This window comes from Mandrillus leucophaeus, unplaced genomic scaffold (genome assembly GCF_000951045.1).
Source record: "Mandrillus leucophaeus isolate KB7577 unplaced genomic scaffold, Mleu.le_1.0 Scaffold2091, whole genome shotgun sequence".
Lineage (NCBI taxonomy): Eukaryota > Metazoa > Chordata > Mammalia > Primates > Cercopithecidae > Mandrillus > Mandrillus leucophaeus.
Window position 1 is genome coordinate 44,805 of NW_012102134.1, and position 27,115 is coordinate 71,919.

At 34.9% G+C, this 27,115-nt stretch overlaps 1 protein-coding gene across 2 annotated transcripts in view; it reads left to right on the forward strand.

Moving 5' to 3' along the window:
* PARP8 (poly (ADP-ribose) polymerase family, member 8) overlaps positions 1-27,115 on the forward strand; it is a 70,470-nt gene that overhangs the window by 37,480 nt on the left and 5,875 nt on the right. The window contains exons 8-18 of one of the 2 annotated variants that reach the window (XM_011980201.1): positions 1,822-1,914; positions 7,642-7,767; positions 8,768-8,833; positions 11,361-11,428; positions 13,208-13,256; positions 14,390-14,502; positions 14,770-14,842; positions 16,422-16,491; positions 19,259-19,332; positions 20,459-20,528; positions 21,414-21,498. In XM_011980201.1, the coding sequence (XP_011835591.1) occupies positions 1,822-1,914; positions 7,642-7,767; positions 8,768-8,833; positions 11,361-11,428; positions 13,208-13,256; positions 14,390-14,502; positions 14,770-14,842; positions 16,422-16,491; positions 19,259-19,332; positions 20,459-20,528; positions 21,414-21,498 (887 nt within the window). The remainder of the gene's footprint in view (positions 1-1,821; positions 1,915-7,641; positions 7,768-8,767; positions 8,834-11,360; positions 11,429-13,207; positions 13,257-14,389; positions 14,503-14,769; positions 14,843-16,421; positions 16,492-19,258; positions 19,333-20,458; positions 20,529-21,413; positions 21,499-27,115) is intronic. The other variant, XM_011980202.1, reaches the window with a different exon arrangement.

Consider the following 27,115-nt stretch of genomic DNA (forward strand, 5'->3'; position numbering starts at 1 on the left):
TGCCTGATTGCCCTAGCCAGAACTTCCAACACTATGTTGAATAGGAGTGGTGAGAGAGGGCATCCCTGTCTTGTGCCAGTTTTCAAAGGAAATGCTTCCAGTTTTTGCCCATTCAGTGTGATACTTGCTGTGGGTTTGTCATAAATAGCTCTTATTATTTTGAGATATGCAATTTGGCACTGAAAAAGTAATATCTATTGTTATATTACCTGGAATGTGTATATATATGTACATGCACACACGTGCACACACACACAAATATACATATTTAGATCACAAAGTAAGCCTAGTTCAAGGTTCAGATAAAAACTAGTCATAACTCATGTCAGTAAATAAGCCTTTGGGATTGATGGATTTTAATCATATAAAAGTGATGGTTATTCTACGAGAGTGTTACTAAAAACAAAGTGCCCTTTTGTGTCACTGTTTACTTCCTCAGTAGCTGATATAAAAATAAATTCCCAGGGCCTTTTATGATATCTAAGGTTTATCTTCTCCTTGGATTCTTGTTTGTGTACTGTTTCATTGTATTCAAGCACCAGAATAGCGTTTGACACTATCGTAAATATGCAGTAAGTGGTTGCCTTATTTCAGGTCATACCATGCTCTAAGCCCCAGAAAATGAACAAAAGAAGCAATATAATATCCATGGGGAAAGTGAGGGTAAAGCATATACACATATAGATACACAAAAAAATTGGAGAAGGTTAAAAATAAACACTCAAAGGAAAAGTTGTTGAAATTGAACATTTTGCTCTATGTATATCTAAATATATATTGCAGAGTGTATAGCTTGAGTCTGGATGAAGAACTTTCTCTACTTCCTCTCATGGTTCTGAAGTTTCTGAAAATGGAATCAAATGCACTTTTAAGTCTGACAAAGGAAATATATAGATTCATTTTTTTCCCTAAAATCCTTTTTGGAGCAAAGTCAACCAGAAAGCTTTGTAATTGGTCAATCTTTCTATCTATAAAGCCACGCATATGGGCCCATTCTGAACATAAAGGATGTTCAGAATGGGGCCATATGTCCCCACTGGTTAAGCAAGAGACCAAGTTGGCCTCTGAAAGAAGTGAGCGTAGGAGCAGTGGCACTAACAAATGCCTTTTGTCTGCTATGCAGAGGCACCGTGGATTGCATCGTGTTAGGCTTCATCAGCTACCTAATGCAATGTAACTTGGGAGATAAGATAAATCAGAGGATGACACTATATTAGATTTGAAAGATGAGAGCTCTTCCAAAGTAATTGCGGAGTGTATATTTCAGTGCTGTTGACTTCACGAGGTTACTGAAGTCAAAAGTGTTTGCAACTAAACGAGTCTTTCAAGAGCTGGGTAGCAAGTAAACAGAATCATGCTTTTTTTTTGTTTTGTTTTTTACAAACAAAATGTCATAGGACAAAGTGGAATTCTCTTTCATATGTTTGTTTTATATAGCTTTCATATTTAAACTCATTTATTGTTATATCACCAGCTTAGGTATTTACATTTTATGCATCTCATGTGCAAATGTATATGAAAGCACAAGAGATAAATTTTCCTATTTAAGGAAATTTTTACTGCTAAATTGTTCTGAGTGTGTCTAAAACTAACTGAAAAGGATCTTTTTAATAATATTTTTGACTCTATATTAGTAAATGACTCTGCTAATTGTTACCTAAATGTAAGAATTTATTTCTTGTTAAAGTGGTATGATTTCCTTTTTAAAAAACACGAAAACTGCATTTTCTATTTATTATGTGAAATGTCACGAATTTAATTTTGAAATTGAGAGTTGGGAAAAAGTTCTGTGATTAATATTGATTCCCTTTTCTTTTGTAGCCTACTGTGTGTGAACGGGAGCTGTGTGTGTTTGCTTTTCAAACCCTGGGAGTAATGAATGAAGCTGCTGATGAAATAGCAACTGGAGCTCAGGTAGCAACACAGGATACTAATTATTTCTTATTTTGCTTTGAAAAATGTGTTCCAGTCCACTAGTTATCTTCATTCTGCTATTCTTTGGGGAAAATATTTGATAACTTCTTGTTAAGTGGCAAATTGGCATTTGATATTTTTTATATGTAAACTAAATGTTCTCTCTTCATCTAATGTGTGTTTTGTCATTTCACGATTGCCAAGGAGAGAAATTAAATCAACTTTCTATTGTATGAAAAATAATTGTAATTTCTTCTTACACGGTGAAGTGGAAATATTGAAACCCTCGTGCATGCTTTATGTAAAATTTATTTGTAAAGATATACTGCCATAAAATGGAAGCCAATTTATTTTTAAACCTTAGGTGAAAAGATAATAGGCAGAATATGTAATAAAAAGAGAACATTCAGTTTTACATTAGCAGTGTTTAGGAGACAGGAAGAAAAGCAATTCCATCAAAATTTCAAGTTTTTTTTCCCCCACTTAAAGAACCTGATTAAACTACTAATTCATCTATAAGAAAAAAATCAAAGAAAACTCTAAAAAATGAATGAGCATTAATTAAGAGAGGCTAGACCAACCACATACAGAGACGTATGCAGTGCTATAACGTTTTAACAAAATATAGTATTGGCAAAGAATAGTGTGACAGATCAATGGCAGATTATCCCCCAAATGGATCAAATTATGAATAAATTTAATGTAAAAGTAGGTTTCACCTCCTCACTTACTAAAGAGTTATTTAGTAAGTGACAAATGGCCTGTACCAGGGGAAGACTGGTTTAGCGCTTTACCTTACACTGTGTGCAAAAACAAATTCCAGATAGCTTAACAAATACCTAGTTTTAAAAAATTGTTTACTAATACAAACTATAGGACAGTAAAATTGAACATGCACAGCCTGAGGCAGTGTATCAGGCTTATGAAGGCACAGCAGTTAAATAATACAGATGGTAGCCTAGAGTGTAGGAATGTAAGCACCCCTTAGCCTAGTCATTTTACTGATTAAAACTATGATGCATCCACCTGATGAAATATTTAGGGCAGTATTTTTCATATAATTGAATTATAAATGAAACAAATAATATAAACAGTAGAATATTAGTCTTATATAATATGAAAAAAATGATTCCATGATTAAAATAAATTTCTGAACTATAGCTTTGTATTTCTCCCACACCCAACATGCACACATTTGCATATTAAAGGTTCTGAGCATCCCTAAAACTAAGAAAATAGCGAGCCTATACTTAGAGGGTTACTAAATTATATCTGACTATGGAGAGCCTTTTTCTTTTCCATCCTTCTTTTTTAAATGTGAAAGTTTTTCTTGTCCCTTGGAAATAATATTGCTAAAAGGAAGAAAAAAGGCACTTTATTATATATGGTATTTATAGCTATGTAAAAATAATTTAAACCTTACCAAGGGGTATGTTGTATGAATATGCTCACACGTATGTTTATATAGATTTATGTATGTGCATATATGTTAAAAATTCTTCAATAGTATACTTAAAATTTACACATTTTACTATATGCAAGTTTCCCTTTAAAAAAGAAATTAAAGGCTAGAAATAGTAAATTATAAATTAGAAGGAAAAGTAACATGCTAACCGTATGGTATGCTGATAGAATAATAGTTGACCTTTTAAAATCATTGTTACATCTTACAATTAATGGTTTTGAATAGAAATGAATTTCAAATTATATAATGATTGATATAAAGCACAAGTATTTGATCAGCTCAATTTAGTGATGTAATTCTAAAAATCAATATCCAAAGATCAGAAAGTTTAGTAATTCTACTTCAAAGACAGCATTTTTTTCATACTTTATTTCTTAAAACAGGTGCCCCAGTATTCTGGTCTTAATCCTTAGGATTACAGGGAAATCACTTCTTTTTCTAAACAAAAAGAAACCACCTCAGAGTCTCATTGCCTCAGTTTTACCCCCGCATTTTAAGTGGTGCTCTGGAGGCTGCAAAGACATTCCTCGGGATCACTGCAGGGGACTCACCTGGAACAACAGTGTCCTGCGGTCCAAGCAGCTACCATTCCAGCACCCCAAATACTACTTCAACAGAATAGTTCCATTTTATTTGTTTAGATATTGGACTCTCATCTAAGAGAGTTTTTTTTTTTTAATTACTATTGCAATATTGGACAATGATTGGTTTATAATTCTGAATCTGCTTCCTTTTTTAGACTACATTGTATACCCGTAGGCTATTCCTGTAGGTGCCTTTCTTAGTCACATGGACTTCCAGTTAGTAAAAGACTAATGGCTAAAGACTAATGACTGAATTTTTCTCATTTGCAAGAGCTTGGAGGCCTTTCTTTTATGCCTGAAAGGGTTGTGGGGAGGGTTGCTCTGCCAGTTGAATTGTAGGTAATGTAATGTCCTTTGGAGGCACCTGATTCTGTAAATTCACAGACCTTTTTATCCTCACTTACCAAATGTCCTAATTTTTCTTGCCGAAACTTAATATTTCTTTGCATTTCCATCCCAAGTATCTAAGTCAGCCTCCAAATTGCTTCTTCAGTTATATTATTCAGTCAAAGAAGGCAAATAGATGTGTGTAACTTGTTGCCTATGGCATGCATCATATATACTAAGATACTATTTAGAATCTTTAATTTTAAATGTTGGGAATGGGGAAATATATCATTTAGGCCAAAATTTAAAAAAAAAGAGAGAAGTCATAGTTGTGTACTCACTTTTATTTTTTATTTTATTTTGCTTGTTTTCTTTGTTTGTTTGTTTCTTTCTTTTTTTCCTGAGAGCGCCTCTTTCTGTCACCCAGGCCGGACTGCATTGGCACAATCTCGGCTCATTGTAACCTCTGCCTCCTAGGTTCAAGCGATTCTCCTGCCTCAGCCTCTCTAGTATCTGGAATAACAGGTGCACGCCACTGCACCCAGCAAATTTTTGTATTTTTTTGTGGAGACAGGATTTGGCCATCTTGGCCATGCTGGTCTCGAACTCCTAACCTCAATGAATCCTCCCACCTCAGCCCCCTGAAGTGCTTGGATTACAGGCATGAGCCACCATGCCCAGCCTCTCTTACATTTTTATTTATTTATTTATTTATTTTATACAATGTCTCACTGTGTTGTCCAGGCTGGTCTTGAACTCCTAGGCTCAAGTGATCCTCCCACCTCCACCTCACAAATTACTGGGATTACAGGCGTGAGCCACCACGCCCAGCCTTTTATTTTTTAAAGTGGTTGTTTTAGTCCATGAGATATTTAGAAAAATTAAGATATGCAAAGGAATATAAATCCAAATTGTATTATAAATGCTTTTCTTCTTAAAAAGTCTAATGCTAGTTTCTGTAACAGATAAACCATAAAATCACAGCAGCTTAACATGGTAGCATTTTGTCATTCGCACACTCCAATTAGAATGTTTGATGGACCACTTTCTGTGTAGTGACTGGGCGAACTGGACCCCTTCCGTCATGTAGTTTTTACTCTATGCCATATAGTAGAGAAAGTGAGGAAGGCATACCTTTCTTTGCATCAGGTCAGCCCCTTTCCACTGATGATCTGGTGAAAGCCAGTCATAAGACCTTATTCAGACGAAAAGGTGGAAATATCCCTTGCTGAGAAGCTGCTTCCAGGCATTAGCGCTGTGTCCTGGAAGTAAGCATGGAGTTGGCAACTTTGGTGCATCCCATGTAATTGAGTCACAGTAGTTACACTCTTTTTTGAAATTAGGCTAGGGCATATATTAACAGAAATATTCTACCAATTAAATTTACTACCCATTATTACATTATAATTTACTTAAATATACTAGTAAAAATATTGGTCAAAAATGCATGGACTTTTATAAAGCTTCAATTGCTTTATTAGCAGGACATAATTTTTAAAGGGTTTTAGTGAGAGCGTATCCATCTGTGTCATTCCCCTCCTCCCTATAGGGTGTCAGAAAAGGCTATTTTATCTTTTTGTTTGTTTGTTTGTTTGTTTGTTTCCTGAGATAGAGTTTTGCTCTTGTCACCCAGGCTGAAGTGCAGTGGTATGATCTTGGCTCACTGCGACCTCCACCTCCCGGGTTCAAGCAGTTCTCCTGCCTCAGCTTCTTGAGTAGCTGGCACTACAGGCACCTGCCACCATGCCCAGCTAATTTTTGTATTTTTAGTAGAGATGGGGTTTCACCACTTTGGCCAGGTTGGTTTCAAACTCCTGACCTCAGGTGATCCTCCTGCCTTGGCCTTCCAAAGTGCTGGGATTACAGGTGTGAGCCACGGCGCCCACAAGGCTATTTTATCTTACCGATTCTTCTTTGTCAGGAGTTCCTGTTTGGGTTTTCATTAGAGATCAGATAATGCTGAAAACAATCTGTATCAGGGTTAATGTGCATCTCTAGGGTAGGAGGAATGTGAGGTTGAGAGTGGAAGACAAAAAGGAGGGTTTTATTATGTCCTTATTATGTTTATTGCTTGGAATATAACTTCTTGCATATATCTATCTATACGTATGCATGTATTTACATACACACACATAAATGAAATAGTGTGTCAGGAACATTAACCTTTTCCATTCTAATGTTTTCTGAGTGTGTCTTGTGGATATGCATGTCTGTGTACTCGGGACATGTTATGTCTGGTGCTTTGAGCGTTGCTAATTATTTTAGGTCACTGGAAATTCTGAATGCTATGGTTGGGTGGGTGTGTTTTGTTAGTACCCACACAACATAGTGAGCCCTACTGTCATTAGGTCACAACGCTCCTCTCTTAAAAGCAGGAGAATCAAAAATTGGCCCCCTCTTACTGTGCATTTTTTAAATGCCTATCTAAAGATTTTCTAGAAATAGCTGTCCCTATATATGTATTTAAAACCTGTTGCTTCCTTACTAAGTCACTTGTGTTCACGTTGTAGATATGTCTGTTCAGATGAACTGTGACCATTTAGACAGTATCAGTTTTCTTTATTCAGTGGCCAAAATATATTGTTTTGGGAACTGGAAAGGAGAGCCATGCTATCAAACTCCTATATAATACTGCCTCTTAGTAGAGTGTGCAGAAGAATCATAGGATAACATAGGAATAAAGCTATTGTCTTTAGCCACTCAAAGGCCATTAGTGGGCTTTGATAGAGAATAGGAAGAGGCAAGATGTTGTCAAGCAATTAGCTATTCCTGGATCATGCCAAAGTCTTTTCCTGCACATGGGGCTTCCTTCACCTGGAACATCTACCCAGATGGTCGCATGTCTCCTTCCTGGACCCCATACAGGTCTGTTGAGATTCACCACCTTTCCTAGCCACTCTAAAACAGTGTCCCTTTATGCATTATTCTCTGTTGCCTACTTTTTTATATATAACATGTAACAGTATCAGAAATTCTACTGAAGCATCTACTTGTTTAACTAATATTTTATTGTGTATCTTCTCCCTTAGACTGTCAACTGCACCAGAGCAGGGATTTGTCTGTCTTGTGCCTTGTCTTACCATAGGGCGTAGAACAATGCTAGCATATAATGTGTGCCCTTGAAAAAGAGATATTAAGTTGTGAGTAATGAGAGGCAGCACACGTTTGTTATTTTGAATTGATGGTCAAGTTTGGTCAAATATGGTCTCAAGTCTTGAATTACCCATTTGAGAGATTGGTAGCAGTCCTGGATCTTCCGCATTAACTTATGCTACCTTGAGAGGGAGAAACAATGGCAAAGCACTGGATAAAACCTGAAGGGTAGTAACTATCTTATGTGTATATTTCAAGGTGGTAGATCTACTAGTATCCATGTGTAGGTCTGCGTTGGAATCTCCTAGAAAAGTTGTGATTTTCGAGCCATATCCTTCTGTGGTAGATCCTAATGATCCTCAGATGTTGGCCTTCAATCCCAGGGTAAGTTGTTATCCTGGCACACCAATCACAAAGTTTTCTTTAACAATAACAACAACATTGAGATTGTAGTCTCATTAGATTTCCTCTTTCTATCTAAGTCTCTATCTCATCAAGCATATCCATGAGTATTTTAATTTCATCATATATTTTTGGGGATTCTGACTTATATAACCTCATTTTGATTTTAAAGATCATGGGTAAAGGGACAAGTTTTCCTTTCTTTTCTGCATTTTCACTTCAACCCTCCTTTCCCCTTTCCCTTCTTCCTCTCCAGCTGTCTGAAGGTTAGTGAAAGTTTAGTTCATATTGTTAATGGACCTGCCTTTCTTAAGGAAGCAATTTTATAAATGTTCCTAAAGATAAGGCAGAATCCTTTTGAAATTACAAAACTTTCAAATTGCATAAGAGCTAAAATTGCCTCAGTTTCTATTACTACTCAGCTTGAAATAATTTTATAGAAACAACTGTATACAATTTTCTTGGAAGAACTTTATTTCTTCATAAATGGCAACAGCACATATACTTAGATCTTGCTTGAAAATGAATTGTCAGCTACGTGACAGTATGCTATCATTTGCATACTCTCAGCCATACTCTTTTGTTAACAATATTCAAATCAAAATAAAAAAAAAGCAATTGTGAGATTTGAAGTGGGTTTTGTATTTTAGAAGGATTCTATGTTGACTTTATTCATTATGGCTTAGTGTTTTAATGGTGAAAGCCTGAATCAGGAGCCCCATAACTTTTTTGTGTTTCTAGATTTTTCTCCCATGACTTATAGAAGGATTGGCATTGTTTTCTTTGTTCCTTTTCTCTGACTGAAGTCCTGGAGCCATCTTATAATAGTCTTCCCTTTTATGTACACAAAAGAGTCATTACCTTCAAATTGACCCTAAGGGAAAATTCACATATGGAAATAATATATTTCTCTAGTGAAAAATAGACTTGCAACAGCTTATAAGCAAATGCTGTTTTTTAACATTACTTTTTCATTAAACAGAAAAAGAACTATGATCGAGTAATGAAAGCACTGGATAGCATAACTTCTATCAGAGAAATGACACAAGTAAGTATGTCATCTGGTCTTGTACGGTATATTTTTAAAATGTTTGAGAGTTCTAGCTGTGTAGTGAAATGTAGACTTTTCTATTATACAGGGTATAACTAAAATCATTTAAAAATTTGTGTGGTATTAAGATGTTTTAATTAAATCACATCAGTGTTCTAGCATGTAACACTGTGACTTCAGGAAAGTAAGTGGATAATTATAAGATAATTGTACTCCTAATACTCTGCCCTCAAACTTGAGCAAGAGCTTGGGTACATGTAGGTATGTTGGGATATTTTAAGGCAAAGGTTAAATCTGGTACCATCTTTCTGACTGTCAATTTTAATTGATGGTAGCAATTTCAAAACATCATTTGAGTATTAAAATAAAAACAGAAATGTTCTTTAAAATGGAAAATTTCCATAAATATTTTATATAATGCAAAATCCCAAAACCACTTTGGAAGATACCAGGCTCCCTGAGAGTATGTGTTTATGTTTTTGGTCATTAAAGGAGGCTTTGGTGAAAATAGTTTGATGAGCAAGGATCAGGGTTTGTTAGGAAAATCTAACACATCCCTGGGCTATAGTCTAGCACTTGGAAAAGCACACACTGTTGAATTATTGAGACCTTTCCACTGTCAAAGACTTGGAGAGAGGTTTAAAACTCATCATTGCAAGTAGAAATTAATAATCCGAGATTGAGAACACACATTATGTGTGCAGCTTGCATGTAGTGGTTTCAAGGATTGCACTGCCCTTGAGACTCTTGCAGGCCTATAATGAGTATTACCCTGGGTCCTTTATTTTCTCTGGGGAGGGAGTAGGGGAATCCTCCTGTCCCAGGGCCCACTAAGCTGCTATGCTGCTTTCTCCCCACCCCCCACCAACCCCCAGAGTTATCTCTATTCCTCTGTAGGAAGAGAGCACTCAAAAAGTACATTTTTCCATTTCCATTTTGTTTCTTGATTCTTTTGATCATCATTTATTCATGTAGTCAAATGTTCATTCATTCACTCAGTAAATAGTGTGTGTCTGGCAAATAGTAAACAAGAGATCCTTTAATTCACAAATGCTATTATTTGCTTAGAAAATCACCATCCTTTCGGGTTGTTTTTCTATGCCAGTACCTTTCTGTATTATCTGAATTCTTTCTCAGACAAACACTCCTTATCTGTGTAGGTAAAAAAAAAACAATAAAATGTATTTCCACCTAGGAGAAAAAAAGAACATATTGGAATATTTTACACTAAGTCATATAAACATTTTTAGTCATGAAAAAGACTTTGGTATAAGGTATTTATACTATACCCTAGACCCTGATTATTCTTGGATTTAAAAATAGCTACAAACTCTGACTCTGGAATCAGCTCTCTGCCAAAAATTGCTTTCTTCATTCTGGGTCACGCGTAAGCTATTTTAATAGGAGCAACGTAGACAACTGAGCGTCAGCCTAGGAAGTTAGAGGCCAAAATTGTGTAACTGACTTGTCAATGAATGTGGCCTGTGACCTTGGGCAAGTTGCTTAATTGCTTGGTGCTTTGCTGTCAAGGTGGAATTAGTAATTCCGCGCCCTCTTCCAATGTGTACTTCATAGGGAAGCTGTCAGGCTTCATTGTGTCAAATTCTTTAAACCTTTCTGAATAAATACAACATTATACTGTGCTGTTTTCTAGAATGTAATGACCTGTACATAGCCCTAAATTGTCACAGAGAGATTGCTCTTTGTTCTGTGAAATGGTTGTCTGGGTAAATCCCATTAAATACTTTTGAGGGAAGGGTTCGTCTTAGGTAAATTGTGTCCAATTTTTAATGTAAAGATCTACACCTAAGTCTGGACTGTCAGATATGAGCATGAGTGGTAGCTCTCACAAGCTTTGCTTCATATTAGTTATCAGTTAAAAATGATCATTGTGAAAGAGAAACTTTACAGGACACTTGTAAAGGTGGCAAGAAAGATTTATTCAGAGCACTGCAGTGGGGGAGAGAGACTGCAGCATAAACTGGGCTCAACTTCAACTAAGACAAAGGTGATCCAGGTTTTTAAAGGCAGAGGAGAGGAAGCAAAAGGCACTACAAGTAAGTGAAAAGGCAAGGAAAAGAACATGGGACTAGGGGAGTTATGTAAAAATGGAAAGTTACAGAAGGGGATCAGTGGAGAATTACCAAAAACAGTTTGCCAAAGTGGGCTGGTACAGTATACATTTTGTGGTTTGGCAGCCTCACGTTTTCTTGAGCAGACACTCAACAGGGGGCCGGAGACTGGTCATCTTTAGGGACATAGCCTAGTGTAAATGGAAGCCAGACTAAAATCTGTACAAGTCTTTTAACACAGTGTTTGGACAAGTCATTTTGGTGGCTTATAAGTTCATGGTTCCCATCATCTTGGGAGAAAAGACTAGGATAATTGTTGTTGTTCCCATGTTAAATCCATAAAATTTTAAGTCTTACTAGATTAGGCATATTGTTTGGTCTGATTTTCCTTTTGTAAAAAGGAAAAAATGAATTTTTATGAAAAATCAAGAAGTATTATGACTTTTTTTCAGGCACCATATCTGGAAATCAAGAAGCAGATGGATAAACAGGACCCCCTTGCCCATCCCTTACTGCAATGGTATAAAATTTTAGTTTTCTTCATAATGAAAACAGCGTCCCTTTCTACTGCTTGCTTTAAGAAAAAAAAAATGCCTGCTTTACAAGCCCTGCAATGCTAGAGTTCTACAAGCTTATGAGACCTGGTGATTTTACAACCTAAGGGTCCATAATGACTCTCACTTTAATTAAAACTTATACATCACAAGGGGAAGAGAATGCTGTCACACACACTACCAGGGATAAATAGTGCATTTGACAGCAGTTTGCCTATAGTTTTCAAGATGTGATTAACTAGATTTCAAGATGTGATTAACTAGATTATCTGGCAAAAGCATTTTGGTTCATTTAATTTTCTAGTTCAGTGAGGACTAAGTGATCAAACTCAGTGTTTCAACCTTTATTATTGAAATCTTTCTAATCCAAAATAAATGTTTTATATTTTGCCCCCTTAACAAGGGCAGTATAAATATGATTAACTCTTTGCTTGCTCACTGCAGAAGATGCACAGTTTCAGAGTGAGCCTGGTGAGGGATACAGTGTTATCCCAGCATGAATTTTAGAAGGAGGGCTAGACTATGAAGAGGAGAGGTGGTTTGAAAAGTCACCTTGCTGTGATGCCCATTTCAAATAATTTCTCTTGTTTCTCATTTGCAAAATGAAGACACTAGTTTCTACTCAGCATCCCTTAGAAGGGTTTTATATACATGTCTCTTTGAAAACTTTGAAAACTCCAACTCCATGAGATTTACCATACAGTAATAAAAATGTAAGGCTTATAAGAGATTGATATGAATAAGCACTTATACCAGGCTGCAACCAGGAAGTTTTAAAAAATATGTAAAGGTGGGCAGATGCAAAATAATCTGGCTTCTTCAAGATTCTGATTACTTAACTTTCACTTCATTAAAATTGTGTAATACACATTTAATTTAGCCTAACAAGATTATAACAAAAATTAGATATAGAAGCCTTCCTTCTTTGTATCTTTTATGATCTGTTACTAAATTCTGACAGATTTAAGTAAAGTAACACTAAATTTCCATTGTAACCTTAAAATTTTTCTCATTATTATATTCAGATTGAAGGTAAAAATTGCAGGTATCTGGTTGCCTTCTTTTTTTCCTTGCAGTCAGATGGTTAACTTCTAATTCTTGTGATCATTTCCTTCAGCTTGTTAGTCATTCTTCTTTCACTATGAAGAGAGTCTACCAAAACTTTGTGTACTTTTCCCTACTTATTTTGTGTGCTGAAAGTATGGAGCAATTCCTTTCAGATACTTGAATTTAATTTTCTTCAACTGCAGTGTCTACGTTTGTTGGATTTTTGTATATAAACCGTTGTATATATCAGCTCAAAGAGATCCTCAAATGTTTAAAGAAAAAAAATCTTCATAAGAATGTATCCTTAATTTAAGTAATTTAAGAGAGGAATAAAAGAAGCAGATCCATGACTCACTGCTCATATTTGTATTTGGATTATCATTATTTGAAAGTACATTCAGAAATGTTCAAAAGTTCATTTTGCTGATATTTGAGGTTATGCTTATTAAAAACTATGTCTTAAGTTTTAGAGAACGACTTTCTAGTGTGTTTTCTCAGATTAAAATGTTATCTTTTTTGTTACATAAGCTCTTTAAATTGTTTCAGGAAGCAAACCTAAATTATGCAACTAAATGAAATTATTTCCAAGTTTAGTTTATGGCACAGCAAAAATAAGTTTCAATCACTTGCCAACTAAGAAAAAGAACTTTCAATATATTTGGCATATATTTGTGACTAATGGATCATTTTAATTTCAGGGTTATATCAAGTAATAGATCACATATTGTGAAACTGCCAGTTAACAGGGTAAGTTGTTTTGTTTTTTTACATATACATACAGAAATGGGAGGAGTACTTGCCAGTTGGGAGAACCTACCTTGTGATTTTTTGCCAGCCTCTCCAGGAATTGAAGTAAACCCAGGTTAAATCTCATTCTTTAGTTTGAAATAGCCATTTGTTCACTAGCTCCAAATCTTTCCAGATAACAAATTCAAATTGAGGCTGTTGTCCTGACCTTTTAAGTAAATAAAAACATCAATATGAAATCATTTAGTCATTCCACAAGCAATTGAAAAAATATTATATGGAGATTGACCAGAAGGAAGTTAATGTGCTTTGTAATCATTGTCAGTTTCATGTTGGCACATTTCCACTTTTCTATAACTGAGAAGCTGTTGACCTCAGACAGCTTATTTATCAGCCTAGTAAACTTAAAAAATAATAATTTGTAAAAAGCTAATAGACTGTGGATTTCAGTTCTGATCATCACCTAGGAGCTGTACCTAAAAAAATCTCATTTTTGCCACCTATGAATCTCTAAATGTGAGATTCCTGTGCCTTATATTCCTGTGTAACTATATTCCTAAGAGAAAGGGAAACACTTAGAAGATGTTATCAAGCTATGAATCCAAAAGATTCTGCTTTCGTTTATTTTCATGACCAAGCAGGAGACTATATTTGAATGTAGGCAAAAGTTCTCAATTTTATAAATATATGCAAATAAAGCATAATAATAATTTTTGCAGTTTTATAAACTTTTCTGCTTAGCAAACTCCAGAATATTTCCCCAGTTGAATACCTAGTATATACTTAGGGACTCAATAATAAAAGTGTGAAAAGAAATGTAATTAAGAAGGCAGATCTGCTTAAACATGAATGCGTACTGTATTCCAAAGCTAAATACAAATGACTCTGGATTGTTTCCTACTCCTTTCCCGTTTGCCCAAAGAATTGTTCTTCATATTTGCAATTCCATGTGACTTACCACTTAAGTAGAGTTTTAAAAACATTATACAATTTAGCTTGCTAATGTGGTTAGTGTAAAATTGCTATAGTTTGAAAGTGGATAATTCTTAAGCCAATAAAATTTGAAATTGTCATCAGCCTGAATATATGTTAAGTTTTACATGTTTTTTGTTTTTCTTTATTTTAAATGGCAGCAATTGAAGTTTATGCATACTCCACATCAGTTCCTCCTTCTCAGCAGTCCACCAGCCAAAGAATCCAATTTTAGAGCTGCTAAAAAACTCTTTGGAAGCACCTTTGCATTTCAGTGAGTAAGGGTTAATGTTATGGGGGTGTGCTCCACCCAGTTTTCCAGAAATGTATGGGGAAGATATCACTGTCTTTCAGTAAATGGTCATTCAGCAGATGGTCATTCAATAGATGGTCATTCAGTATCTGGTTATGAAGTCAACTACATAATACTTGATTTGGCAATCCAGAACCTTCAGAAGGCATCATGACTTGTTATATTGTGACCACTTTGAAGATAATTAATTTTCTGATTTTGCTTTTTCCCTTCCGTCTGTTTTTTTAGTGGCTCACACATTGAAAACTGGCACTCCATCCTGAGGAATGGTCTGGTTGTTGCTTCTAATACACGACTGCAGGTAAATTTCCTGAATGCTTTAACAAGACCTCATTCTTCTTCAGAATTGAGAGTCAGTAAGCAACCCTGTTGTTAGGCTTTTACTTGCAAAAGAGGAAGCATGTGAGTAAAACATTATATGGAATTCGTAGTAGGCATACTAGAACTGAAGCAGAGCACAATGCTCTAAACACAAAATGGATAATACGATGAAAAGAGAAAGGATGGGCACAGTGGCTCACAGCTGTAATCCCAGCACTTTGGGAGGCTGAGGTGGGCAGATCACTTGAGGCCAGGAGTTTGAGACCAGTCTGGCTAACATGGCAAAACCCTGTCTCTATTAAAAATACAAAAAAAAAAAAAAAAATTATCTAGGCTTGGTAGCACATGCCTACAATCGAAGCTAATTGGGAGGCTGAGGCAAGAGAAGAATTTGAAGCCGGGAGGTGAAAGTGAAGGTGGCAATGATCTGAGATCGCACCACTGTACCTCAGCCTGGGTAACACAGCAAGACTGTCTCAACAAAAAAAAAAAGAAAAAAAAAGAGAGTTTAATTCCCTATGAGAAAACAATAAAACAAATCACACTTTTAACTTAGGTAGAAAAACATTATGCACAAAGTAAAATCATAGAGGCATTCTGTTAATTCAGTGTACATTTCTTGAGTACTGGGCCTCAATATGAATGCTTTTAGAGAATAAAATGTAGAAATAAGTGGACTGGATGTTAGAGAGCCATCTAATACCTGCTTTTCCGCCTCTAGGACAGTACTTGGTGTTAGCAGAATATCGTGGCCGTCATCTTCATCTTTATTTATGCTTTTCATCCTGCACATTTCACTTCACTCTCATGCAGCTGAAATTTTTTTCATCTGACAGCATAAGGACTTAAGAAAATATGAGATGCTTAAGACTTAATAATATGAGATACTTAACCCAGCCACTTGAGCTAGATCTCATATTACGATGACATTTTAGATGATTCAATTAAATGTTAAATGTTAAATGCGTTTAGTATTCAATAGTTCATACTAATAGCGTGTGAGGGCCCAGAACACAGAGAAAATGAGAAAGAAGTTTAGTTGATCTGAGTATAGTTTCTTAGACCAGTTGAAGGGTTTAGGTTAATGAAACTTATGTAACTTCAAAAATGTAACAAAGGATAAGAGCAGGATGACAGATAGTATTATTTAGTGAAAATCTGAGCAGGACGCTTTGTTTATGCACTAATATATAAATCCTAATCAGAGTGTGTTACTGTGTCTTTCAGACCAAGTTTAATTTCTAAAATTTTAGATCCATTAAAATAAAGGCCTGCTAGTGTACTTTGTAATAAGTGATTGTCTTTATTACTGGTAGGATGGAAAACATTTATCAAGAATCTTTTTCCTCTAGATATCGTTTTTTCATATATAAACTCTGAGTTTTAAGCACAAGGCTGTTAGTACTGTTTTCAAATTAGACCTTGGAATAGAAGCTCTGTCATTTTTTTCTAAGACTGAATGTTCTGACATGAAACTGATTGCTTTGTCAAATATTAACATTTAAACCATGAACAGACCTCTCTCTCTCTCTCTTTCTCTCCCACTCTTCCCATCTTAGCTCCATGGTGCAATGTATGGAAGTGGAATCTATCTTAGTCCAATGTCCAGCATATCATTTGGTTACTCAGGTAATCCTAAAGTCAAATTTATTAGATTTTAATTTTCTTATTGTTTATACTCTATGCACAGCTTTTTATTGTGCCTTATTATATATATTTTTATTAAATTTACAATGTCAAGATGAATTTATAATACTCTCCCTAGTGTACAAGATGGAATATGTGTTTTATCAATTTAAAAAAATATTTAATATTTCTTACATTTATTCCTTCCATAAATGAATATTGAGACTGTAGTATATGCAAAGCACTATGTAAGGTCCTGAAAAGTACACATACATAATATCTTTAAGTGTAATTCTATATCATGCTAATTTCTTATCTTTGGATTATTATCCATAAAGAAGCTTTGAACATTATGGAAACATTAGAAGTAGAAAAACACTCTCAAAATCATCTCTCTTGTTAACAACTTTTTGTAAATTTGGTGAGATTGTGGGAAAGAATACTTTGGAATAAATTGAAAGCTTGTGCTGTGCAGGAGCCTGATGAGTTAAAAATGTAGAAAGAATGATCACCAAGTTATTAGCATTAGTTATCCTTGGTGAAATTGGTGATGTTTTCTTCTTTGCACTTTAAAAATTTTTGGAATATTTTACAATGATCAGTGTGATTTATATAACAACTAACCTATTCTGTTTTAAATATAAAATAATTATGCTCATTGTATAAATTCAAGCTACATAGAATTTTTGAAGTAGCAGATGAAAATTTTCTCTCCTTTACTACAGCTTCATTGTTCTGTGTATGTTCCTTCACACTTTTAAGTGGTTTTATATACATATAACTGCATATGTAATTAGTTTTGCTTGTGTGCTTCTGTGTGTGTGTGTGTGTAATTATGCGATCACATTACACGTTTTAGGAGATGTCATTCACATGGTGCCTGAATGGTAAGTCTTAATATCCTCATGTTATAGGAAAGTATAGTAAGAAAGGTCTGATAACTAGGTGAACATTAAAAAGAACTTCCTAATTTATTTACCAAAGTTCATGTTCTTCCAACCATAACAAGTTGTTTCTCAGTGATAGGAAACTTGGAATGCTTAAAACCAGATTTATAATTAGAAATACTAAAAGAAAACAGCAACATTGATAAATGGTAAAATGCTGATGAAAAGAAAACTTTAATTAGAAGGTTGCATGTAAATAAAAAAAGAAAAATTAGAAATATATGAAAAATTAAAACATAATTATTCAAGTAACTATTGCTGTTCAACAAAGCACCCTAACCTTAGGGCAAAATAACAGCTTCATTATGCTCATAGATTCTTTGGGTCAGCAATCTGGGATGGGACCTGGCTAAGTGATTCTTTAGCCCCTTGAAGTATCCACTGAATGGCACTCAGTTGATGGATGGGCTGCACTGGCAGGTCTGGGACAGCCTGACTCATATTCAAGAGTTGGGGAATTAGACTCCTTCTCTTGTTAGCAAAGAAATACTCTTGCAGTGATCTCTGAAAATACATATGCCAAAATAACACAAGAAAATAAATATCAGGAAGTGTAAGATACTGTAGAGATAGGAAATGGAGTAACAAAGAAGAAATCGGTTAAAATCAGACTCTAAATCTTGCTAAAACAGTACAAAATAAAAAGCTAAGAAACCAGCTGAAATAAATAAGTACATTCTCAGCATAGATAAAGAAAAAACACAGCAAATCATCAAGTACTGTGATTTTCTGTTTTTTATATTGGTATATAGACTCCTTCGATGGGTTCATGGAAAGAATTGAGGAAAGGTACAAACCGTGTGAATGGATGTAAAAATTTGTCTGTGTATATGTGCATTTGTCTGGAGAGGGAGTACATACCTTTCTCAAATTCCTGAAGGGCTTTTGATCTGAGACAAATGTAAGAATCACTACGGTAAGATGACATAGCATCTGTAGTTGATTTTAAGGGCTGAAAGGGTAGGGGTAAGAGAACAGGACAGCTTCTCTGCATATATACCCTTTGCTTTTTGGTTAGAAATGCGTTTGAAATCCTAAGGCCTTCTCCTCAACCTGTCCCCATCCACCCCAGCACCTTTTTGGAAGACCTGAAAAAGTTGGATAAATGTACTTCACAAATTTGTAAACAGGCTTTTCCCTATCTCATTAGGCCATTTGCTGAAACAACTACAAAAATCAACACCTATCTCAACTTCTGATGTAACAGTAGATGAACACTTTCTAGTAAAGTATAGATACAAATCTACATATTCAAAAACATGTGTATTTTAGTTCTGCTTTTCTAAAGTATTCACAGTAAGAAATTATGGCATTTACAGAGTAAGCTAAAATTTCTGAATATTACAGAAAAAAGAACATAAAATTTGTCTTAATTAGAAGAAATGTTAGATTCTACATAGAATTTAACAACAAATAACAACAGAAAAGTTAAGTTGTAATGTAAATATATTTTTCTGACATTGTTCATATTTCCCACCCTTTATTTTCTCCTTCTCCTAGCCAGATAGTAGGAATGACAGTTAGGTTCTAAAAGCCTTTTAAAATCAAGTTTTAATAATTTTTAAACTATATTAATTTTATGCAGAAGAATTTTCGATCCTTGCTTTCAATGCAAAATAATAATAATAATAATAACTTTCCCAGGACTCCAAAACCCACTGATCTTCCACCTCAGGTGCTAAGTGCACAGCCCTTTGTTACTGTCTCTAGCCTGATGTGATCAAACCTTTACCTAGAATGGAACTTTGCATAGTAGGTGGATTGTACTTTGAGCTGCATCAGACAGCTTTGTCCCTTAATTATTATTTTGCTCATGTTTTCAGGGATGAACAAGAAACAGAAGGTGTCAGCCAAGGACGAGCCAGCTTCAAGCAGTAAAAGCAGCAATGCATCACAGGTGTTGTAGTGACTTTAGTGACTGCTTATGATTAGTGAACTGTGGCCTCATTAGCCAGCAGAGCTTGGAAAAATAGGCTTTTTAAGTCTGCAAAATTATTTAATGTTGTCATTACTTATAAAGGAATAAAACTCACTCTGAAATACAATAGCTGAATTGCCTCTATACAATAGTTATTCAACAAATATGTATTTGTCTCCCACTATAGTACCAGAGATACTCCTAGGCAGTATAGTGATGGCCAAAAGTAGACACATATTCCAGTTCTCTTGGAGCCTACATTCTACTGTGGGGTATAAATAAATTAACTACATATTTAGATAGATAGAATGCTAGATATTATGAAGAAAAATAAACCAGGGAAATAAGACATTTAATGCAGTCGGGTGGAAGAGGGACCTGGGATGAATGTTAAAAAGGATGGTCAGGAAAGGATACTCTGAGAAGGTGACATTTGAGTCAAGACCTACAGGTGATGAGTACCTGAGCCATGTGCCTCTCTAGGAGAAAGAACATTCTGGGCAGAGAGTAGAATGACCATCAATCTCACGTTGTTTCAGAGAAAACAAGTATATTCTGGGAAAATTAAAAATTCATCTGATAAATAATGTGACTTTAAATTTTTAAAAAAGAGTATAGCTAATCTACTATCTGAAAACGAAAACTTCCTAGATTTTCTACATGGGGTGTTTCTGAAACCTCTGTGACCTAGTAAGTGATGCTATTAAAAAATGGGTTGGTTTTGGAGTAGATGATCTGAAATAATTGATTTTGATGTTGGAAAAGATGATGCAAATTTAATTTTGTTTACCTTGAAATAGAGGCCAAGCTTTTAGTAAAAATAAATTTGAGTTCTAATTCCATTTTGTGAGATTATTGAACCCTAATTTAGCATTTTTAAGTTCACTTATCTCAAGAATAATTTAGTAATGATTATGTACAGAAATTAAATAAAAATAGCTTGATATTAAGAGAGTGCAAGGAAATTGATGCTAGTCTAGATAGGCTTTTTTTTTTTTTTTTTTTCCTGGAGCCACCTCAGTGACTATTACTTTTTGATGATGAACAGTTTTTTTCACTAAGTGTTCCATTCTGACTCTAAGTGTTAATTGTTTTTGGAATTTAGTCACAGAAAAAAGGACAGCAATCCCAATTCCTGCAAAGCCGTAACTTAAAATGCATAGCCTTATGTGAAGGTAAGTTGAAAGTTTTACAAACCTCGTAATGTTAGTTCTTAGCTCATCTATAATTAAGAATATTAGTATATTTACAGAGTGCTTACAGTGGAATAGGAAAAGCATTATTCCTTGTGATCATCTCAAAGGGCACAAATGCAAAAACGGGTACAGTAGAGATCATAAAGTTTCAAACCAAATTGCAGAATTGGCAAGAATTCAGACAGTGATATATTTTATTTCAGGCAGATATTTCCAGAATGGTAATTACATATTTCTGATCAAGTAATGCTTATCTCTTTAGTTAATGTGCTATCTTCCTCTTAAAGTTGGTATTTGAATATGTGACATGATGAAAAATGTGAAAGATGAACCAAGCACTGAGAAGATAACCTATTAGGTCTTTCTGTTCCTACACTGAAATTATTATATTATTTTGTACTTATGACAGAAAAATTGATGGGTGAATTTGCAAGATCATATACTTTTCTTTTTTCTTACTTTAAAATATGACTTTGGCTAAAAATTCATTTTTTTCTTCTTGTGTTAGGAGTTTTAGTAGCTACTGTCAACTGTCTTTTAAGTTTTCAACACACAGTAGTTATATAGTACATGAACATGGTGTCTAAATAGTTCTTAAGTCAGGACCTGTCAGCTTTCCATAATACTTAAATGAGTTCCTTTTTGTTGTTATACCAGTTGTTATTCAGATTATAAAGTTGTTACATGGCCTTTCACTGTTTTTATCTATATTTCTTCATAGACAGTAAGTTTAAACAATTTTTATGTGTTCATTAGTGCTTATATTTTTGCTTTAGATTCCAAAGAGAAGGGATATATTAAGCCGGAATGGACTAGGATTTCTTTAGAATAAAGTGGTTCTTTAATTTTATCTTCTACTTGCAGTGATCACCTCACCCGACCTGCACAAACATGGAGAGATATGGGTTGTCCCCAATACTGACCATGTCTGCACACGATTCTTTTTCGTGTAAGTGGATGCTCAAATTTGTATATTACTGTCTTTGCCACAAATGGGCTAGTGGTGACTGAATTATTGTTTGGTCTCTTTAGCTGCCAAAATATAACAGGTAATTGAGTTTAACATCAACTAGTGTTTTTGTTTTATTTTCAGTAAGCCATTAAAAAAATCTAAATAATTTTTAAATGCTGTTAACTTAGAAGAGCTGATGAAAAACAGCTGTTAACTTACAACTAAAAAAACATCTTGGCCAGGTGCAGTGGCCCACTCCTGTAATTCCAGCACTTTGGGAAGCTGAGGGAGGTGGATCACCTAAGGTCAGGAGTTTGAGACCAGCCTGGCTAATATGGTGAAACCCTATCTCTACTAAAAATACAAAAATTAGCTGGGTGTGGTGGTGCATGCCTGTAATCCTAGCTACTGAGGCTGAGGCAGGAGAATCGCTTGAACCTGAGAGATGGAGGTTGCAGTGAGCCAAGATAGTACCACTGCACTCCAGCCTGGGTGACAGAGGGAGAATCTGTCTCAAAAAAAAAAAAAAAAGAAAAACATCATCTCTGTCTCTCTAGCCATCTCTCTGTATGTATATATGTATACATGTGTTTATACACATGTATACACACATATACTTTTGTTAATTTTAAACATTTAGAACTGGGATGAAGAATACAAATAATGGAAAGGTCTGTCCTATAAAAGATTGATCTACATTGCATATAACACAAGCTGGCAATGCAGTACATGTCGATGTGGGGTTTTTTTTTTGGCATGGCTTTATCATAAGAGTTGCATTAAAATGTAAAAGCATTATTTTTCACTCCTAAATAATGGGTGCAATAGACCAGTCTAATTTTCACGCTACCCTTGGCTTCCAACCCTTTTCCCACGCTGTTCCCACCTTATCCATGATCTTGTCACAGAAAGTATTTCAGGGAAGAGTTGAGCATATCTGTTTTGTACTTCATGTAGTCTTAAAAGAAGCTGAAAATTTGAACTGTTAAGATTGCTTCAGTATGCTGTATATCCCTAGTACCCTGTGCATTCAGCATTGGATCTGTTGCCTTGTTGACAGACTATTCACAGTGAAACTTAGGAGCTGCCTGGTTTTCTTTTGGATTATTTGAAAACTGTGATGGTTCTTACGATAGATATTTACTGGCTATAGATTTCTTTCTTAACAGTCAGGCAGCAGTGAGTATAATAGAAAGAGCCGGCTTTTGATCAGATAGTTTGAATCCTGGCTGAATAGTAATTAGTAGGCGATATTGACTAGTTGTATAACCCATCTAGGCTTCATCAGTAAAATGATAATAGTATACCTGTATCAGTCACAATCCAAACAGGAAACAAATGACCCGTGAAAAATATTTTTGGGACATCCCCAGTTAGATTATTTACAAGGATATGGTTATAAGGAAACCGCAGTTCCAGTGTAGTAACCTGGATCTGTTAGCACCTTATACATTCCCCGGCACAAAAAGACACAGGCAGGAAGCAGTCCTGTTGGGAAGCCCCATTGTCCAAACCCTGCCAGAAGCTAGAGAACAATGGAGTTTATTGAGAAAGTCCTTACAGGTCAGGCTCCTGGGGCAGAATGAAGGCAGAGAAGGACTCCAAGAGGATCCTGGGGGCTCCTAGAGAAGCTATCTACACACAGTGCCTTTAAAGTTTATTACGAGGATTAATTTAGCACAGTGCAGGTCTTGGCCACTGAAAGGCTTATAAAATATATATATATTTTTTGTCTCTTCTTTCTTAACTGTCTTGATTGTTATCCACTGTTAGATGGTTGGCCTTCCAAAAAGAAACCTTCAGTCACCAAGTTATTTCATTGAGAAATCTTGAGATTTTGGCAGAAAAGTAACTCTAGAGTCCTTTCCTTAGCCTGTCATCTAATCAGTTCATTTACTCCTTCTGTGTCTTGCTAACATTCAAATTAACTAAGCTAAATAAACAACCTTAGATATTTTAATAGGCAGTACCATTTTAAGTATTATTTCTTTTGAACTTTTAGATAAATTATACATAAAGCCTATCTGTAGGGATATACATGTTGCGGGGGGGTGTTTACTGGAGAAAATAATTTCTGTATTTCATAGGCAAAAGTTGAGGATAAATCATATGAAGAAAAGAGAAGTACACTCGGATACTTCCTAAATAATCCAAGGAAAAATTTCATATTATCATATTAAGATCATTTTCATTGCTTTATGAACACAAATTAGATTTCATCCTTTCTGTACCCTCAGGAGACTCATTAAGGAAAATTGATAAATTCAAAACGCATCAAAAGGAGAACTGTTTCATTAATGTACATTCTAATTGCAACCATCAGTTTCTTTCTCTATAAAAGATATGATCACAGAGTTCTACTAGTGGTGAGCCTCCCTAAAGCGTGGTAACACCTAGAAGAAGAATAAATAGATGAGAATGAAGATAAGACAAAAACTCAATTTCTGTTCTTTTTAATTTTTGTGATACATTATGTGATCCTGGATGTTAGAAACTTTGCCTAATGCCTAGGATATGAGTTAACATGGTTACCTTTTTAAAAAATCTATTATCAAGTAACAATATTGAAAATTAAAATAACTCCCATGCTAATCTGATTCCCACAGTTGAGCTGATAAAACAGTCACATAGTATGCTAATCACATGTTTTCCAGCAAGTAAGCAGCACAAAATGAGAGAAGAATTGGAGGGAAATTTTAGGGAACAGGCTGGTGTATCAGAAAAAAATGAAAGTAAAATTTGAAGGAAAATATCGATTTAAAAAAAAGAGAATTAGAAGTTCAAAAAATTTTTGTTAGAGAATTCCAAAATGAAGAAACTTAATTAAATGTAAGTGCTTCAGGCAAAATGTAATAGTTCAGATGTTATGAACAGATCCAAGCCAATTCCTAGTTTCTAGAAACTGTGAGTAAAACTTGATTACATGACTAACCTTGAAACGCATGTGTACTAGGACATTAAGACCTGTATGTAGAAATTAGGTAGCCATTTTCAAAAGGGCTGGAGATGTGAATGTAGGAATGAATAAGTGAGGAATGAATGTAGGAATGAAAAAAGTCAAATATTATAACTGTTCGATGAGTATTTGCCCTTGAAAAGCCTGCTAATACCTTAAAATCAATATGCAAATAAGAACACATTATTTAAATTCCCTTGCCAACATCTCACCTTCTCCAATCTGTGCAGTAACTTTATACATCAAAGAGACTCGAAACCTGAGCTGTAGTTTTCCATTTCTTTTTCCTTGCTCACCATAGTCATCAATTCCCAAGTTTATCTTTTCACAATTTTGTCCCAATGCCTTTACTCCCGTGGATATATTATTCTGTCCCCTCAGAGTATATCAAAGGGTTATTAGTTCTCCCTGCTTCTAATTTCTTCATCACTCTTAGCCTCCTTTGTGCAATGCAAGATTTATTAAACATTACCATTATTACACTAGTGATATACCTCTTTAGTATTCAGAAATTGAAGATAAGCAAAAAAGAAAAAAAAGAACATTTTCCATATTATCCCCATTTAGAGTTAACTAGGATTAATCTTTTGGTGTACAACCTACATTCCTATGCGTATAAAATTCTAAGATCATACCATTTGTACCATATTCATCTCCCTAAAGCAGTGTTTTGATTATTCATTGCCCAGACAGGCTGATAGTTAAATAGAAACATGGCATTCTCTAACATATAGAGTCCCTTCTACCTTACTTCAGTTACATGCAGAAACCACTGATTAAGTGAAATTGTCCAAGCTGTTTCTTAAAAACAACTTGGAGTTGTATTTCCCACTATTGTGCCTTTGCTCAGTCAATCCAAATGATTTGGCCTTCTTACCAGCTAGACCATTAGCCTATTTTTCAAGGCTCATTCAAACAGTCTATTCCTTGGCACCTCCCCTGACCTCCCAGTCTGAAATGATTCTGTCTTTTCTCTGAATTCTGCTCACCCTATGTTTGGACAGCTCAGGCTGCCTTGTCCTTTTTTTAATTTGTAGAGATGAGGTCTTGGCTGTATTACTCAGGTGGGTCTTAAACTCCTTGACTCAAGTGATCCTCCCATCAAGTTGTCAATAATTTCAAAAGTTTTTATTTATGAAATGTCCTGACATACCTAAGAAATTTCTGGGCAGCTAAATTTCATCTAATATCCTAGTTTCTATTATTTTTAAAGCAAATTGGTTAATTTTTCATTAAAATTTTAGTAATCCTTTTACACTCCTGGGAATATGAGTAATTCTTGTCTCCTTTTAGACGTTTTCACTTTTCATTCTACCAAAACCCAGTCAAATGTATCATCTCCCTAGTGGTATCATTCATATTCTATTTCTTTTAAATTATGTTGTTTTCCAGACATAAAAGAACTTTACTCTTAAATCATAAATAGCTGTGACATGTTCTGTATACTCTATTGTAAGAAGTGCCCTAATGCCACTATCAACTTATGTATCTAAGCCTTGCCAGTTGCCCAAATTAAATGGATGTTTGATTTTTCTTGGTTATTATATATGCAACAAATTTAAAACACCTGAATGCTTTTGGTCAATTTTGTCATTCAACCCACAGCTGTTGTGATTCCTTGTGGGTTTCCTAAACAGTAGAAAAATATGCATTTTATTTAATACTTTTAAGCATGCTTTCTTTCTCTTTCTCTCTCTAGTTCTCACTCTTACCTTCACTCCCACTTTTGCTCTCTTCTCTCTCTTCCTCTGTGCTCTTTCAGTCTTAAATTATTATCCTTTATTCAAATAATTTGAGTCTCATGTCTTCTCCACTAACTTCTAATGCTTTTTAAATGTCAGTGTACGTATAATATTTGGGTAGACAAACCCTTCCATCTGACTGAAAAGAGTGATGGGGCATGACTGGAGAGGAAGTCTGTGTTTGAATGATGAAGGAACTCATATTGCCAATAACTTGGATTTTGTTCTGTAAGTGAGATGGTGGTCATTTTTCTATCACTTTTGAAGGGTGGAGAATAGATCTTGTAGGAGAGATGATGGGGATAAGTGTAGAGACAGAGAGATCAGTTATAATGTTGTAACAACTCTCTAGGTCAGTTTGTCTCACCACAAAAAGAAATGTGTTTGACATTGTGACTTAGAAAAAAATAATTCTTTCTACCTGTACTGAAGTCAGTGTTCGCTATTCTATTCTATTCTATTCTATTCTATTCTATTCTATTCTATTCTATTCCATTAGTCATTTAACATGCTGGTCTGGACAACCTAAATTAATTTCGAAACCCACTAGTTACACACAACCTGCAACTTGAAAACCAATCATTTAGACAAAGGACAATGGAGGCCTAAACAAAGGTAATGGCCTCAGGTAGAGAGAAAGTTTACGAAACTGGAAGCAAGATAGCTTGATAATTAATTGGGTTTAGGCACAAAGAGAGCCAAGAATGACTAAAGGTTTTGTGTTCCTGGATGCTGGTACATCAAATTGAGATATGGATAGAATAAAAAGTAGCAGTCCCAGGGTCAAAAAATAAGGACTTTGAATATACTGAATTTGTGTTATCTGTAGGAAAGTTATATAGAGAGAAAAATTTAAGGATCGAAGGTAGAGTTTTAGGAATTAGCATGTGTGTGATAATTAAAACTTGGAAGGGGC